At 39.7% G+C, this 17,793-nt stretch overlaps 1 protein-coding gene across 2 annotated transcripts in view; it reads right to left on the bottom strand.

Moving 5' to 3' along the window:
- sec24b (SEC24 homolog B, COPII coat complex component) overlaps positions 1–16,522 on the bottom strand; it is a 33,662-nt gene extending 17,140 nt beyond the window's left edge. The window contains exons 1-7 of one of the 2 annotated variants that reach the window (XM_039621375.1): positions 15,734–16,522; positions 13,475–14,140; positions 12,939–13,100; positions 9,890–10,027; positions 5,271–5,354; positions 4,073–4,236; positions 3,383–3,567 (exon numbers count right to left, since the gene is read on the bottom strand). In XM_039621375.1, coding sequence (XP_039477309.1) covers positions 3,383–3,567; positions 4,073–4,236; positions 5,271–5,354; positions 9,890–10,027; positions 12,939–13,100; positions 13,475–14,140; positions 15,734–15,827 — 1,493 coding nt within the window. In that variant the 5' untranslated portion in view covers positions 15,828–16,522. The remainder of the gene's footprint in view (positions 1–3,382; positions 3,568–4,072; positions 4,237–5,270; positions 5,355–9,889; positions 10,028–12,938; positions 13,101–13,474; positions 14,141–15,733) is intronic. The other variant, XM_031728603.2, reaches the window with a different exon arrangement.
- Between the last annotated feature and the right edge of the window lie 1,271 nt (positions 16,523–17,793).

Raw genomic sequence — 17,793 nt, forward strand, 5'->3', positions numbered from 1 at the left:
CTTCTTGGAGGTTTAACACTCTCCTACTATCTGCTGATTCATTCAACCAGTTCATTCTATCAGCAATCGATGACTTTCTTGCCTTTAATAAAAGCAATTCAGTCTCCTCCTCATTATTATGGGAAACACTAAAAGCATATCTGCGTGGCCAGATTATTTCTTATTCAGCTAATCTTAACAAAAACTCCAGGGCCAGGGTAGCAGAAATTTCAGCAAAAATTCAGGACGTTGACAACCAAAATGCCATTAATCCATCACGGATGTTATTGAAGCAACGACAGGATTTACAGACTGAACTTGATCTCCTCACAACAGCTGATGCAGAACGTCTTTTGATTCGATCTCGTGCTACCTACTACGAGCATGGTGAAAAGCCAAGTAGACTTTTGGCACACCAACTGAAACGTAGAGCCAGCTCTCGCACAATTTCACAAGTTAAAGACCAGTCTGACAATCTGGTTTCTGACCCTGCCTCTATCAGTGGGATTTTTAAGAGATTTTACTGCAATCTCTACAGCTCTGAATCACAGTCAGTTTCAGATGAGATGCTTGCCTTCCTCCAGAATTCTGACCTTTCCACAGTAAATAAATCAGTTTCTGATGAGCTCGATGCTCCTATTAAAATAGAGGAAATTTTTGGCTCAATCAAATGTATGCAGAGCGGTAAGGCCCCAGGCTCAGACGGATTTCCGGCTGAGTTTTTCAAAAAATTTAAAGACAAGCTAGCGCCTCTCCTTCTTGATGTATATAATGAATCACTGCGAAATGGCCGGCTGCCCCCCACTTTAACGCAGGCATCTATTTCAGTTTTACTGAAGAAAGGCAAAGACCCTACAGCCTGCGAGTCCTACAGGCCCCTGTCTCTCCTAAATGTAGATTTTGAGATTTTGGCAAAACTACTTGCAGTTCGGCTCGAGGCCGTTCTTCCACAGATTATCTCACAGGAACAGAATGGATTTATCAAAGGCCGTCAGTTGTTCTTTAACACACGTACAGTGCTAAGTACAATTTTTTCTGCCCACTGTCCCTCGTCTCCTGAGGTGATCATTTCTCTAGATGCAGAGAAGGCCTTTGATCGGGTTGAATGGGATTATCTTTTTGCTGTACTGACTAGGTTTTTGTTTGGAGAAAGGTTTGTGTCTTGGCTCAAACTTCTTTATACATCCCCTCAGGCTTGTGTCATCACCAACTCAGTTCGATCTGATTATTTTCCACTATGCCGTGGCACTCGACAGGGGTGTCCTCTTTCTCCCCTTCTCTTTGCTTTAGCCATAGAAACCCTTTCTGTTGCTCTGAAATCCCTCTCTTCCTTTCGTGGAATTATCCGTGCAGGTGTTGAACTTAAGGTATCCCTGTACGCAGATGACCTTCTTTTGTATGTAGCTGACCCCATATGTAGTCTTCCTCCAATTTTATCTGTCTTGGAAAAATTCAGCTCTTTTTTCTGGCTATAAAATTAATTTGCTCAAGAGCGAATGTTACCCTGTGAACTCCTTAGCGTTAACACTTGAGCAGTCTGACATTCCTTTTAAGCTCAGCCCCTCGGGGTTTAGGTACTTGGGAATTAATATTACACGAACTTTGCCTTTACTGTTTTCTGAGAATTTTGGTCTCACAATTTGCGTTAGATTTCCAGAGGTGGAATTCCCTCCCACTGTCACTAATTGGCAGGATTAATATTATCAAAATGAATGTGCTACCCAGATTTCTCTTTCTATGTCAGTGTATCCCCCTATTTTTGCCCAAACAGTTTTTTAAGTCCCTGGACCAGATGGTTTCTTCTTTTTTGTGGAATGGAAGGGCCCCTAGACTTAGGCTCTCTTTATTACAACAGTTTACCTCTAATGGGGGTCTTTCCCTACCAAATTTTTTAATGTACTATTGGTCTTCGCATATTCATAAGCTGACCTACTGGCTAAATTCGCCTAACCTGATTTGGTGTAAACTTGAAATTCAATCAATTTCTCCATATTTTTCACCCGCCTCCCTTGTCTATTCATCACTGCCTGTTAAAACATCTTCTGTTGCTTCAAATCCCGTAGTGCTCTCTACACTTAAGATATGGTTTCAGTTCAGGTCGCATTTTAAATTCATATCCCCCTCTACCAGATTACCATTGTTAAGGAATCATCTATTTTCCCCTGCCACTACCAGCGCCGCCTATTTGACTTGGCACGAAAGAGGCATAAAGACCATGAGAGCCCTTTACAAAGATGATGTCTTTCTTAGTTTCTCAGAGCCTCAAAATTTAACCTACCTCCCACTCACTTGTTTCTCTATTTGCAAATTAGACACTGTGTCTCATCACTGTTTCCAAATTTCCCAATTCTCCCTGCTGATCCTCCATGGGTTGACCTTCTGCTTGTTAGGCCTAATCAAAAATCACCTCTATCAAATATATATTGTATGCTTATGGCGACCGAATCTGACTCATCAGGTAAAATCAGAACCGCCTGGAAGCGTGAATTAGGTGTTGAACTGTTTGAATCATGGTGGGATAAGGTGAATCTCATCATGTGTTCAAGTACACCATGTGCTAGGCTACAGCTTATACAGTTTAAAGTGATAAACAGAGTCCATTTCTCAAAATCCCGTTTATCTAAAATTTTTCCTTCAATTATAGACCAATGTGACAGATGTCACACCTCCCCTTGCAATCTAAGCCATATGTTTTTTTTCTGTCCGAGTTTGAACAAATTTTGGAGTGATTTCTTTTCTGTACTTTCGGGGGGGTTTGGACTTCAGATCCGAGAAGACCCTCTAATTGCCATTTTTGGAGTTCCAAAGACCCCTCTTAATATAACTCCCCAGCAAAATGAGATCTTGGCCTTTTGCTCCTTTCTTGCTAGACGCTGTATTTTACTTCTTTGGAAATCTCCCACGCGTCCATGTGCATTGCAATGGCTTAATACTGTCCGGACATTCTTGAGGGTGGAGAAGATCTCACTCACAGTGAAAGGTAGTTCTGCAAAATTTATCCACAAGTGGACACCCTTTGTGGAATATCTCAAATCTTTTCCTTAGTACAATGCAATTTACCCATCCTGCGACTATATTGAAAAGAATTTGAAATTTACTCCTTTTTTTTTTTTTAAGGTAGGTAGGCATAGGATTTAAGCACCCCCCCCTCCCCTTTTATTCTTTTATTTTTTATTCATTTTTTTTAATGTTGTTTCTTCAATTTTCTGTTCTTCTGTTGGTATGATTTTCTTTTGTATTTTAATTTGTCTTTTGTTTAACAAGTTAAAGTTAAAATGATTGGGAAAGAAATGTTTGAGAAAATATGTCATGTAAGATGCATACAATACAATGTATATAAGTTTCTATAATCTCCTGATAAACAAATAGAAAAATAAAAAAAATTTCCCTACACCGGACTTACTGTGGACTGCAGTTGACTTTCTTAAGGTCGGGGCTGAGGTTGGGTTCGGGGGCTTCCAAAGGTCTGGGGGGCAGCAAGTTTCTCTCCTGCAGCAAGTTGATCGGCCTCAGGGCCTCGACCTCCAGCTCTGGCACACCGCTCAGCCCGCCGAGGGCTGCAGACAGCTCAGAGAGACTAGGGAAGGGCTGCAGAGAAGGGAGGGATGGTTTCCACACCACGAACAAACAAACAGCTCAACTTGCAGCCAAAATGCATCAGGTGAGGCTATTTATTAAGTCTGGTTAGTCAGTCATTTGTGGATTATTTTCCTGATCAAGTCTAGAAGTCTGGTATTGACAGAAGTCCAGGGTCAGAATCCTGAACAGGTCTCTGACTCTGTTATAAGCCAGCTCATAAAACTAGGGCCTATCACCAGAATTGGTAAAAGCATGGGTGAAATTTAAATCCCTATATATATATATGCTTACTTAAAATCTGGTGGGGGCAACAGACAGTCAGTCTAAGTGATGGATATCAAACGCAGGTTGGGTTTGCCTTTGTCTAATTTTTCATATGTAAAAAGTTTGGATAATTTAATATAAATTGTCTAAACTATTAAACTATTATTAACTATTAAACATGCTAAAAAAAAAAAAAATCCGTAAGTGTGCAAAATATTAATCAACATTTCTGTTCAAGCTGCAGGCTCACCTGTGAGTACTGCTGGTAGTTTGACTGGCCATACAGGTCGTGGGAGGGGGAGGCGTCAGTGTGGGACGCTGGTCCCTGCCGATAGGCTGACTGCATGCCAGGGTAACCGTAACTACCGTAGGGCTGAGCCTGGTTGGTCACATTGCTGGATGGTGGCATGGATTCTGGAAAGAGAGACAGTTCAGGAGTACAGTAGTGTGATGTTAAGAAGACAAAACTTTTAAGGTGTTTTAACATGACCAGAAAAGAAAAAAAAAAAAAAAGATCACTGTGTTCATGTTGATTTTAGAATAAGTTAGAATAAGTGCCAAATCATCCCTAAACAACAACAACAACAACAAAAAAAGCCTTTTCAAGCAGCTTTTGAGTGTTTATTTAGCTGTAATTATTAAAATCTGATTACATTTTAATGCTCAAGACCGCTCTGAATACTTCTACATGAAGACGCTATCAGCTTGGGAGGTTTAGAGATGTTTGTTTTACTTTTTGATTTTCAGACTTCATATGAATCCCCTTTGCTGTCTACATTAGCCTTGTTCAGAATACACAATATTGTTATCAGATTAGATGAACAAAGACCCATAAGAGATGAGACATTAGTATAAACATCAGGAACACTGTACCAGTAACAAACTAACAACAATCACATTTAAAGCGTTGTGAATGACACTGCTGTCTTCTGCTTAGAAAAGCTGGGTCACATCAAAGGGAATATGTGGATTGTCTTAAAGCCCATTTTTTCCTTCTCTGCTGTGAAACGTTGTCACTAGATAACAGACGATCCAAGTATTTTTTGCCACGTCAGCTGTCAGCAAATATAGCTGTGTTAACACTGCAGGAACCTTCCTCAGGGACTGAGGAAAAGGATCTAAATTCAGTTCAAGGGGATTTATTTTATCCTTTAAGAGTCCCTTCTTAGGAGGCAGCGCTTTCTTTATATTCAAGAATGTTTTCATCCAGTTGTTCTCACATCTGTTTTTCCAGCACTGACGAAAGACCCTAAAATTCAGCTTTAACAATTTATTAAGGTTTTATAACAGATTTCATTTTATACTCTGAAAACATAAAGTTAAAAAAATATTGTCCACTGTACATATTGTTAAAGAAAAGTTGATTTACAGTTCAAACATCGCTGCAGTGATTTTACTGAGAGTTGCTCAGGTGCATGAGGTGCAGTCTGTCTGTGATGAACACGTACCTGGATAGCTGCCACCTTCGAGGGAATCGTAGCTGTTGGGCACCGGAGAGGCACTGCCAGTAGAAGAAGAGGAAGTGTCACCGCCTGAGAGAAACAGAGAGGGAAAAAAGTGAAACTCTGTTATTATGAAGGAAAAGACAGCTTGCAAATATTACTCTGTTCAAATAAATAAATTAATGGCACAATAAAAAAAATCTAAAGACAAATGAAGAAGTGAAACATGGAGGAAGGACAGAGTGTTGGGATAAAAATGAAAGACAACATTAAAGTGAATAAAAAGCAGATTTTCTGGTTTAGTCATGCATGGACTCCCTGAGGCCTCACAGGAAGAAAATGAAAGAGGCGGCAGACTGAAAGATGGAAAGAAAACATAAAAAGGAAGCACTTGAGTTTTGAGTATATCCAAGTTGCTGTGTGTGGGAGAGGACGTCTGAGGACAGGACACATGTAGAGAACTTATTTTTTTGTAATCTAAAAACCAAAATTAAATAAATTATCTTTTTTGGAGAACTTTTATATTAACATCTGCCATCTGAATTCAGCTTTTTGACAAACAGGCTCCCGGTGTCCTCAGAAACAGACGTGTTAGAATAAGGTGGGAAGAATCATTAGTACACAAACATATGCTGCAGATTCCTTTCTGTTCAGCCAGAAAAACTAAAGAAATGCGTTGAATTAATAGCCTGGAACAAGTTTATCACCATCATCAAAACTTTGAATTTACTTATTTTTTTCCTAGTAACCAAGTTTTTATTCCTTTTTACAATTTCTATATCTTTTCTAAACTTTTCATTTTTATTACTGCCCATTTTATTTATTTTATTGTACAGTACTCATTCAGTTTTATGCCTTTTTTAAAATGTGATCTTTTGACTGACTGCTTTTTGTCATAAACTAATCTGTGTTCTCTTAAAGCACTTTGTGACTATGTATTCAAAAGTACCTGAAAAAACAATCACTATTATTATTATTGTTACCATCATCATTTTCAGTTTAACTGTTTCCGTGATCAAACACTAGGCATACCCAAATCACCCCACCCTAGGAAGTGTCCAGGACACATTTTTCCTCAGAGGTTGGAGCCACCTCGACTGGCTCGTGTCGCGGCTCCACTCTGAGCTCCACCCAAATGACCTAGCTTCTCACCCAATCTACGGAAACTCATTTCTTGTGTTTATGAAGTCACTTTTCATCTCTATCCACCGCTCATGTTAGCTGGCAGCTAACTCGAAAGCTTCACGTTACGTTATTTAAAAAAAAAAAAAGCATGAAGGCTTTTAAAATTATTTTTCAAATCCCTCAGCAAGCTGCCATAACCTTTCAAGAATTAATGCTGCAGTCAAATTGGCGTGTGGATGCATTCAGTGCACTGCAACACTCCCTGTTCAAATCCAACATTGGTTGCATGTTATCCAACTCTGCCATCATATCGCTTTTCTAATTTACTTCAGTGCCTATGAGGTAAAATATCCACAAAATAATCTTAATAAAAAACAACAGCAAGCAAAAGGGTCTTTTCGTTTTTGTCTATTTATTCCTCGCATGTCATGTAATAAATAGGTTTTCCAAAAGGATTACATGGGCAGTAATATTTGAATGGATCCACTAATCCATGTGTGCCAAAAGGAGGGATCAACAGCAGCAAACCAAGATGCGACAGGCCTCAGGGAGAGAGCTCATTGGACAGGGCAAGATCCAATTATCTCAGACTAAATCGGACCAGCAGACTACTGGATTAAGTGCTAGGGATGACGAGGACACCAGGAGAGCCAAGCCTTCTTTCTCCTCCTTCAAGAAAATGGATACTACCAAGGCTATATAGAGCTCATTGTAGCCAGTGTTGATTTGCAGTTGATCTTAAAAGTTTTAATACAAGTCCAGTTTGGACTCCACATACATTTATATTCTATTACTGCACCAGTACAGGTGTAACTTAATGGATACTGAGCCAACTGAGGCCCATTTGAAACCAGGACAAACCCTGCATGTATTTGAATACTTGATTCACACTCAGCAGTAAGACCATGACCACAAGGGCATCTTATGTCACTCACTCGAGACAATTTTGACACGAGTGCTGAGGTGACTCAGCAGGTCGGACAGAGATGACACAGCAACACAAACCAAAACGCCGTCCCTGACTCCAGACAGACTTAATTAGTGATTAAACAAACAGCCAACTGAGTAACACCTTAAACTCTAGTCATGGATAACTTTTGTTATGTGAACAGATGTTATGTGAACTGATCAAAGATTTTGGCATATAATCAATAAGAAAAACTTGTCATGTATCTGTTTACAGATAACAAAAATGAATGGCCATACACAACCCTGAAATTAAACAGCTGCAACTAAATAAATATTAGGCAATCCATTTGTAAAGTAAGCAAGATTAAAATTCAGAACTACTACTGCTATTACAAATATTAGTGTTGCTGTTGGCTGTGGTTGCCATTAGCTGCGAGGCTGGTAGTTGCTGCTGGTGTTATAGTCGGTTATTTTGGTTGGCGACTGCTGTTGGCTACAGTTGTTGATAGTAGGTGATGGCAGCATTATCAAAATGTGACAGGCGATAAAGTGATTCATCCTGATAACATAAGTCTGCTGTTAGACTTGTGTTATAAATTAGTTTAATCAAATTTTGCTTATAATGTTCGTTTTTAAATGTATTTAAACTATTTTTCAACTAATAACTTGCAATCAACTTGCAAGCTTTGTCCTACAAAAGTCTAAAATGCACTGGTTGTTTTCTGCTTTACTTGTGACTCTGAACACATTTTGTTGGGGAAAATATTTTCAATATCATGATTCTGGTAAGCGTGGCTTCCTTGAATCAACAAGTGCTATTTTGCTGCAACAGACAACCTGTAAGATAGCAACACTGTGGGGAATTGATAAGAGCACAAGGGATAAAGAGAAAGCTAAACCAAGCTCCTCATTTTATTAGGCAGTGCGCTAATGAGTTGTAGCAGTGCTAACAATGCTCTCTTGTGAGAAGCAGGAGAGTCAGCAAACACATGCATAGACAGCGGGACCTATCGGCAGGGGAGTGGTTATATTTAAACATCTGTTAACCTCTGGCTGATGACACACATCTCAGAGGATCTTTACAGCAGAACATCTGAGAGAGATATCACACAGGTGCATGACAACAATCAGCAGCATGCTGACCTGACATTTAAATTATTAAATGTAAAATAAGTTTTTTTTTTTTTTAAAGTTACACCAAGCAATTTAGCCTTTTTAATACAATGCAAGGTTTTTTAGTACAGTGAGATTCAAGATTCAAGCGTGAGGGTCAATCAGTAGCCCCATGGACCAAATCTGGCTATGACAGAGAAATAAACGTGTGAAAAATCAAACAGTGTAACAGCTAACTTCTCAGTAATAAACCAGTGTTTTTTCTCCATGTAAAAACTTTGACCCCCTGCAAAACAAAAAAAATTACCAGGCATGTAATAAAAAAAAAAAATATTAAAATAAACCTATACTGAGGTTTAACCTACTCATGCATGAAACACATTTCTGTTCATCAGCAATACTAATAAAATTACTTCGTAACAGACCCCTTGCATAAACAAAGTACACTGCAATCATTTTTTTAGTTATTTGCTTCTAAATGATCTACATTCAAAGTCCCAAAACTCACCTGAATTAAATACAAGGAAAAATGAAATACAAAAACTAAAACACGCAGTAGATAAACCAATCCCCACTACATCTTAATGCTTTCCCTTCACTAGAGAATGCTAGAAAACTCCTGACATTTATGTTAGAAAGTAGATTTAAATTCACTTAGATTATTTAAAACCTTCATACCTTTTTCCAGTTTTTAAACCCAAAGACATTAGATTATATTAATACTTCCTCTCAATAAATTTTTATTTCCTAAGTGCTCATCTTACATCTAGGACTCGTGACCACATCTAATTCAAACTCATTCCCGAGGCTATCCAGTTTTCTTTCAAGAGCCGTGAGCAGAGTGGAAAGAAAAACACAGAATATTGATTTTTTTTTTCCATCAGCATAGATAACTGCTGATAAGTGGAGGGCCACTACAGCTGGACGATCACACCCTGAACATTACTGAGAGACAGCAAGAGTGCTGCTGAGAGCTAGACAGCAGGCAAAGAGGACGTCGTCCTGTATATGACAACAAGCACTACTTACCTGCCACCTTTCTGAGGGGAAAAAAATTTCATGTTAGCTTTCAGTGATGGAACAACAGAGCAGTGTTCACACAGATTGAGGAGATGAAATCAATATTTTGAAAGAGGACTGATGAATGCGAGGGGGGAAAATGTTGCGCACAGCGGGTGAACTCTGCAAGGCTGGTGACGAGGACCAACAGGGAGAAATATGATTAGTCTATTAGAAAGGAGATGGTGCTGATGATGAGCAGTGAACTGATTACGAGCGTTGGCAGGTAGAGTAGACGTGACAGATGGTAGCCAGACAGGGAAGAGGAAAATGGCGGTTATCAGAAGTGACACTGGATAGGCGGGACAGTGGAGGTGTCTAAAGAGACGTGTACACTTTAGGTTTAAGATTACTAAAAAATAAGGAGTGGAGAAGGTAGTAACAAAAAGGTTATGGGGGAGGTAAAAGCTAAAGCAGACCTGCTTCCTCATCCTCCTCCTCCTCCTCCTCATCGTCATCATCAGAGCTGGATGATGAGGGGGCTGCTGCTGCTGGGCCTGAGGTGTTGGCAGAGGAAGAGCTAGCGCCACTATTAGCAACATATCCATACTGCATGCCTGTTGGAAGGGGGTGGAGTGGGAAAGGTACATAAGAGAGCTGTCAGGATGGGATGCATGTCATCAGACAGGGCTGTGGTAATCAGGCGGCTGGCTTCCAGTCATGTGATACGTGTTTAAGCAAAGAACCGAGTTGCTGGTGGCTGGCCGCATATTTTGTCAGGAAAAACAATTAATACCAGACACAGGAAAATAGGTCAGGATGATAAAAATTTAAAGGCAATGATTACAAGGGTGAAAGTCAAAGAAGGAATTTTGTTTCGATGTAATTTAACATCAACATTTAGCCTCTCTCCACCCGGAGGAACCAGCATCCATTATTATGGCCTCATCGAACCGTTGTCAGGGCAGTTTTTTAGGGTTTTGGTTAGATAATGTAAACTGTTTTGATGCATTAGGGACAGACATAAATGAAACTACTACGCAGTTGGACATATCTGACTGACCATCCAGGAATAGAGCAGGAAATTGTTTGGTGAATTCACAGTTCCCAATAGTGAGAAATGCATCGGTTGCTGTATGCAGCAGCAGGAGAGAAAGGTCAACTTTGGACAATGTCCAGATTACAGAAGTTTGAATAGTCTAAAAGGCAGAAAATACTCAAAACTGAGTGCAGTTTTGAGTATTTTCTGAAATGAAACATTAAGCCATCAAAACACACTGTGTGTGTGTGTGTGTGTGTGTGTGTGTGTGTGTGTGTGTGTGTGTGTGTGTGTGTGTGTGTGTGTGTGTGTGTGTGTGTGTATTTAAAAGCAATATGAAACCGTTAAATTCATTCACCGATGATCAAACTTAATGTCGTTAAAATGTGTGCCTGCTTGTGTGGTGTATAATACTGCACAAATGCATGTTTGATTAGTTAGCAGAAATGCTCATTTTTCCATTAAGTACCATCTGTGCTGTATTAATCTTTTGAACCATCAGGTTACCGTCTGATGCTGTACTTTAATAAAATAGGAATAATTTGTTTAACAGAATAATATTTCTGATATGATCGAGCAAAGGTCTTTTAAATGTCTAGTCGACTGGTCACCCCCATCCTTCATCTTGAATTGCTTCACCTGACACTGTCCTTGGTTCATGTGTGACAACAGCTCAAGTCTCTCTGTGGATTTTGAGTTCACCTACACTGCACTGGAAGCAGAGAGAAAGGGCTGATGATTAGGGGAAACTTCCAGTAAAGGTTCACACCACTTTGTGCTTGCCCAAAGTTCCTGCAGTGAAAGAATGTCTACTTTGAAATTAACAAGTCCCAAGAAATTTAAAACTTAAAAAACGCAACTAGGTGTAACAGTTCAGGGCAGAAAGTAAACTTGTAGGGGTAAAGGCACATCCAAGCTAATTAAAAACAACTGAACCTTCGTCAAAAGTTAGCTTGATGCTTGCTGTATTGCTAAAGCCTTTCGGCTACAATGTTCCCATAGAATCCATCAACAACAGGAGAGCATTTCCTTTGCCTTAATGTATTCCATGGTCTAACTGTATGCTTTCATTTTAAAATCTCAAGCATCCTCCAGGTAAGATGATGTCGTAATTTTGCCAGAGGTTGTAACTGACTACAAAAGTGTGCAATCAAAAGTATGTACTTGTTTTAATACCAGTTAACTGGTTGAAAACCAAAAATAAAACATGTCTCCATTGACTATATTCACTCGAGAAAGCAACTCTTTGAAATGCTGTGTTTCTGGTCTAAATGCATTGTAAATCTTTAAACATGGCTCAGTTTAAAAAGTGTTTGGATCACAGCTAGATATGTACCATTTTTGCAACTTCATGTCCACTAAAGAAGTTTTCTCAGCCACTTTTTGTGCCAGCTTACAAAAACAGCATAAATAAAATCACAAAAAACCCTCATAAGCATGATGACTGGCCACTATTACATAATCATGTAAATAATTACCTTTAATTACCTAAATTAGTTTAACACCAATTAATCAATAGTACACCTGTATCTTAAAGGTGTGCCCTGTCTTTTTATTGTCCTGCTAACATTATACTGCCAAAGGCTGCATATATGGATAACAATTGTATTGGGTACAGAGACTGAAAGACCTAACAAAAAAAAAAAAAAACAACAACAACAAAAAAAAAAAAAATCTTATCAATTTATTCTGTCAAACTAAGAGACAAATTTTTGCAACCCAAATCAACATTACAGGCAAGAGTCTAATGATCCTGACCAGCCACTAATGTTAAGGGTGAAAAACATTCACAGGAAAAATAAACCAGCAGCACGTTGCTAAAAGCAAACCTGAAACCCCCAAATTTGTATACAGACCCACACCTGCACATTGGAAAGCGTGTGTGTGTGCAGCTAATTATGTGTGCTATATTCCCAAAGTGCAGCTGTTGACATGTAAGCAATTCACATGCAGTGTGCGTCTAAACAAGCTACATCAGAAGACACACAAAAACAGTCACTATAGTACAGAAAAAACCAAGATAAGAATGTTGTTCAAACATTGAATGCAGCAGGTGGTGAAAATAGGTCTCCAATCATAAAAAAAAAAAAAAAAAAACATTTTAAAGAACACAGTTTCAATGTAAGGTACACACTGAGTTTCAGTGTGGTGCTTCTACTCCGAGCAGCGAAAAAATAAACAGGAAACCGATTTCATGCAGAGTTTCAAACTACAAAAAGCTTTCATCTTATTTTTTGGCAGGTTATCGGCACAGGCACAGATTTTCAGTTTTCAGCTTCCACACATGCCGTATTTTTCGGACCATAAGGTGCACTGTCAATGAGTGGGTCTGTTTTCATACATAAGGTGCACCGGATTATAAGGCACACTGTCGATTTTTGAGAAAATTAAAGGACTTTAAGTGCGCCTTATAGTGCGAAAAATATGGTACACAAACATAAAAATCTTCATGTTTACAAGACATAATGAAGATTTACTCTCACTCTTACCTTGATGGTGGCCCGGTGAGGAATGGACTGAAGCGGAAGGGGTTCCTGAGGGTGGTCTGTCTGCATCAGCACCACCACTGCTTTGAGTGACCCCACCATAGGAGTTGTAGCTCAGAGAAGCCTGACTGGTTTGGCTGTAGTGGGAATGGACTGCGTTTTGGGCTGCAGTGGAAAAAACAAAGACAAAACACAAACAGCCACTGAAACAGTGCTTTCTAAGGATAATGAGGGATAGCTTTGGGTTCAGAAATGCAAACACTTGTTAATTTATTTCCTTCTTTAAACATAAAAATGCATACACTGCACAAACAGTCAAAAGATGCTTTATTTTGGAAACTTACAGTAACAAAACTAAGCAGAAAAAAAAAAATTTGCCCACCAAACACTGACCAAAAAAAAAAAAAAAAAAAAAAAAAACAAAAACATTTTCAGCCAACATCCACCAGATTTTCTTAGCCTATAAAATTCCACCTGCATTTTCAGAGAATTCACAATTGCAGATTCTAGCAACATTAAAGTGTGACTTCACTGAGTACCTGTGCTTCCTTGACCATTCACTGTTGGTGCCACTTGGCTGGGAGGAGCCATGCCATACCCAGAATGCCCTGATGCTGAGGAGGCTGGAGGCTCAGCACCGTACTGATGTAAAGGTGCGCCCATCTGGGTGGTGCTCTGGGAGGAACTCAGAGTGCCATACTGGCTGCTTCCTGGAGCAGACGGGTATGAAACAATGGGGTAGAGAGGACCTCCAGGCCCACTCACCGCCATTGGGACCAAACTGGGTTGTTGTTGCTGCTGCTGAGACTGCTGTGCTGGAGAAGCATGGTATGACTGTGGTCCATAGTAGGATGCCGAAGTGGTGTAGGGTGGATGCTGCTGCTGCTGGAATGGCTGTAGGTTGTACTGGGCATTTGATGGTGGAGGTGCTGAAGAAGGATGTGTGGCATATGGCTGTGAAGGAGGGGCAGAGCTCAGTGGAGCACTGTAAGGTGCTACATGATGCTGAGGGAGGTGGTGCTGTTGCAGCTGCTGTGGATGGTTGTTCTGGTAGTAGTTAGCACTGTGGGCACTGTTCGTGATGGGTGATTTGTTGGAAACTGGGGCAGCTTGGGACGGGATGGTGGGGTAGCTCTGTTGCTGTTGAGCTGGAGCTCCATAGTAGCCTGTAATTGGATACATGGAAGGGTAGCTCTGTACTGGACCTGGAAGGAGGCGGGGCAGGATAGTAAAGCACATGGTTAATAAGCATTAATGTCAACATTTTGTCAATCGTTTGCATTTCTCTGTTACTTGTGACTCTCACTATTATACTCCAATTACAGAGTAACAATAAACAGAAACAAGAACAACTCTATTTAAGTTTTACGTTTTAGAGTTCTTCTTGCCGAATGAAACATTTCCAATTTGCTCACCAGGCAGCACTTTTTTAAATATTGACATCTGGCTTAGGATCATACTTTTATTTTGAAGGGCCAACTACAACAGGATTGTGTGGTTTAAATGTCACAAAACACCATTTTAGATCTTAAGCCTCCCAGAAAGTTGACATTTCAAAGACAAGGCACAAGAGCCAACTACAAGACAACGAGGATTCCAACTTCTTTCTGACATTTGTTTTCAATGGCTAAAAAGGTTTGGAGCACCAAAGCCCTGAACTTCCCCAATCACAGTTTGAACGAATCCTATAGGGAATATCTCAGAAACACAAAACTACTGAATTATCTCCCTCTGTAGTAATTTAACAAATTAAATATTAAGTGTGGGCTCTAGAAAGAAAGACGGCTTACAGAACTGCACCTCACATTCATATTTAACTACAGAATGAATGCATTCTCACACATTTTTGAACATTCAACTTTAAAGACGACTAAAATGTAAAAAAAAACAAAAAAACAAAACAAATAGAAATGGTCCCTAAGAACACCCCCATTGTCCCCACCATCTTTAATACATAAATACACATGCGACAATAGAATTAAGCTCTACCAATATGCAAAATGAATATTGGCTAATGTCTACTTCATCGCTACGACAAATTAAAAATAAAGGACTACAAAGTACAAAACACGCTTTGTTTTCAGCCAAACTGGAGCCTCATTTTAAGATTTTATCCCCGCTTATTTTTTTTTACTTAAGAAGGAAATTAGTTGGTTGTATTCCTTCTCTTATGAGATTAATATTTTTGCGAAGCTCTGTCCTGAAAACTGAACCATTTATTAGAGACGATTGTCTTTCGTACTTTACCCTACACAAATTAGTTTGTTCATATGCATTTAAATATTCTTGTGAAGCTTAATAAATTAATACACGTGCACGAATATATTGTTAAATATGAAAATCTGATCACAGGTTATCATTTACTGCAAACACGCTTGAGCAGCCTTCCTTGAAAGGCTAGCTCTCAGTTGAAATAATCAGCCTTCTATTAATAGAAAGTAAATTGTTTTAACGCAACTTCTATTAAGTCGTTAGTTATTGGAGATATAATAAAAACAAGAGGCTATGGAGAGGTGGTGCGCAATCTATCAAACAGCTATTTTCATGCTAACAGTTAGCTACCGTTAGCCGCTCCATCAGTTTTCAATACCCACATTAGCTTTTAAGGTAGCTACCTTTAGCAAGTGCTTAGCTTCAGCTAAAATCATCGCAGTCTTTTAATAATTCATGTTCGTAATTTACAGCTAATGCAAGTATCGTGACTGACAGTAAATGACAGTTCCAGTGTATAAAATGCAAAAAGCAAAGCGAAGGACCGACAAATAGCCCGCCAATGGGGTGTTAGCATGCTAACGAACCATTCTGATAGGGGGGCGCTGCTCCGCCGTTCGCCGCAGAGTTCTGGCTGTAGCTGACGGAGCTGTTCAGGTTAGTGAAACCGGGCGCAGACATCGCTCGGTCTTCCCGTCCTTATGCCCGCGAACACACAGCTGACCGAATATACATGAGCGTCACTTTCTCGGACCCAGCCTTCCCCGAGAGAGGCGATTCAGAGGCTGCTACTGCTCAGTAGAGACGCGGGCAGCCTGGCCAGGTCCGTTCGGCTGAAAGCTGAAGCCTCCAGTCGGGATGTTGAGGAGCTTAGCAGCCTCCAGGATGTTGTCCTCTCGCTCCCTCTGGTGGAGTTTCATTTTGCACGTTTCGTTTTCTATAATGTGCACTTTTGTTCTACAAGTATCTATGCAAATAAAGTACACAGGCTTTAATTTCTGTATAAACAGCTATTTTACAACTGCTGTGCCTTCTCTTTTTGATGGATACCTCCACACATGTTAGTAATCTCACATACGCCTTCAACAGTTATTTACAAATAAATACATGAAACATGTTCAACACCTGCAACCAGACTGTTCTCATCTCTGTATTCTGTGTTTTTCTCTTCCTTAACGTCCGTCAACACTACCCCTGTATATCTGTAAAAAAAAAAATGTCTTCACAGGTTAGACTTCTAATTAAAGACACTTTTTATCATATCACTCTGTAGAATTGAACACTTCCACCACCATGGGGTGTGTTGAGATGTTTTGGATGTCCGCTTGTTTGACATCGCTCAGCGTTTCTTCAACAGACTGTCTTTTGCAGAATAGCATTATAAGAACATGCTCTTACATGTCTGACCACCTTCTGGTATATATTTTATTACACAGAAGAAAAGCATAGCCTAAGGCAGGGGTCTCCAACTCCAGGCCCCGGTGTCCTGCAGTTTTTAGATGTGTCCTTGATCCAACACAGCTGATTCAAATGGCTAAATTACCTCCTCAACATGTCTTGACGTTCTCCAGAGGCCTGGTAACAAACTAATCATTTCATTCAGGTGTGAGATCCAAAACCTGCAGGACGCCGGCCCTCAAGGCCTGGAGTTGGAGACCCCTGGCCTAAGGTCATCTCCAGCTTGGAGTTTTGGAGAAAGGGTCATATTGTAGTGGGTGTTTCTTGATATTCTTAAATATATACAAAACAAGAAACTTACAGACAATGACAACAAACAGAAATAAGAGTGTAAAATTTAAAAACTTTTATTGATGTTAACTTTTTTAAAAAGTTTTTAAAAAAGAAAACCCCAACAGACAAACCCCTCTGAGCAAGCACAAGGCGACAGTGGGGAGGAAAAACTCCCTTTTAAGAGGGAGGAACCTCCGGCAGAACCAGGCTCAGTGAGGGGCGGCCATCTGCCGCGACCGTTCCAAGGGTCATCTTAAGTATATAATTTAAAACTAACCAATTTAAAGTCTCCAGCTCGTTTTCCAGAAACGTTTTCAGTTGATATCACGATTTTTTTCTACATTACATAAGTCTCATTTTGTCTCCTGGTGCAACAAAACAGTCGGCCTATAAATGAGAAAAACCGACGTATGTGACTCGGTTCCTTCGATAGTTTGGCTGCCTCCTTTATGAAAGTTTCAGCAATCATATTGTAGATTGCTGGCTGATTTAATTCCAAGCCTAGTATAACTAAGTCTGAATCTTTAAACTTTTTACACAGGGCTTTGAAAATCACCTTGTGGAAGTTTTTGAACTTCTCGAAGGGGATTTGATCAATTTCATCTTTGATTTCAGCCCAGATGTTGTTGGTAAGCCTGTTGTAGATGGCTGACACTTTTTCCGGACTGATGACTTTGCCGGATTTTTTTACAGCCCGCTTAACCAGTTCTTCCATACAGTTTTCCACTAAAGATCTGGCTTCATGTGGAGTAAAGGATTTCTTTGTGGTTACATTATTTTGAGTTCTTGGCCTCTTAATTGATATTTTGGTTTGTATTTTGGAAGAGGATCCACAACTCCTGAAGCAGCCAAAACGAAAATCGTGATAACGGTAAGAGTTGGTAGTAATATTATTAAGGCCACTATTGATATTTCC

This window comes from Oreochromis aureus, linkage group 2 (genome assembly GCF_013358895.1).
Source record: "Oreochromis aureus strain Israel breed Guangdong linkage group 2, ZZ_aureus, whole genome shotgun sequence".
Classification (NCBI taxonomy): domain Eukaryota; kingdom Metazoa; phylum Chordata; class Actinopteri; order Cichliformes; family Cichlidae; genus Oreochromis; species Oreochromis aureus.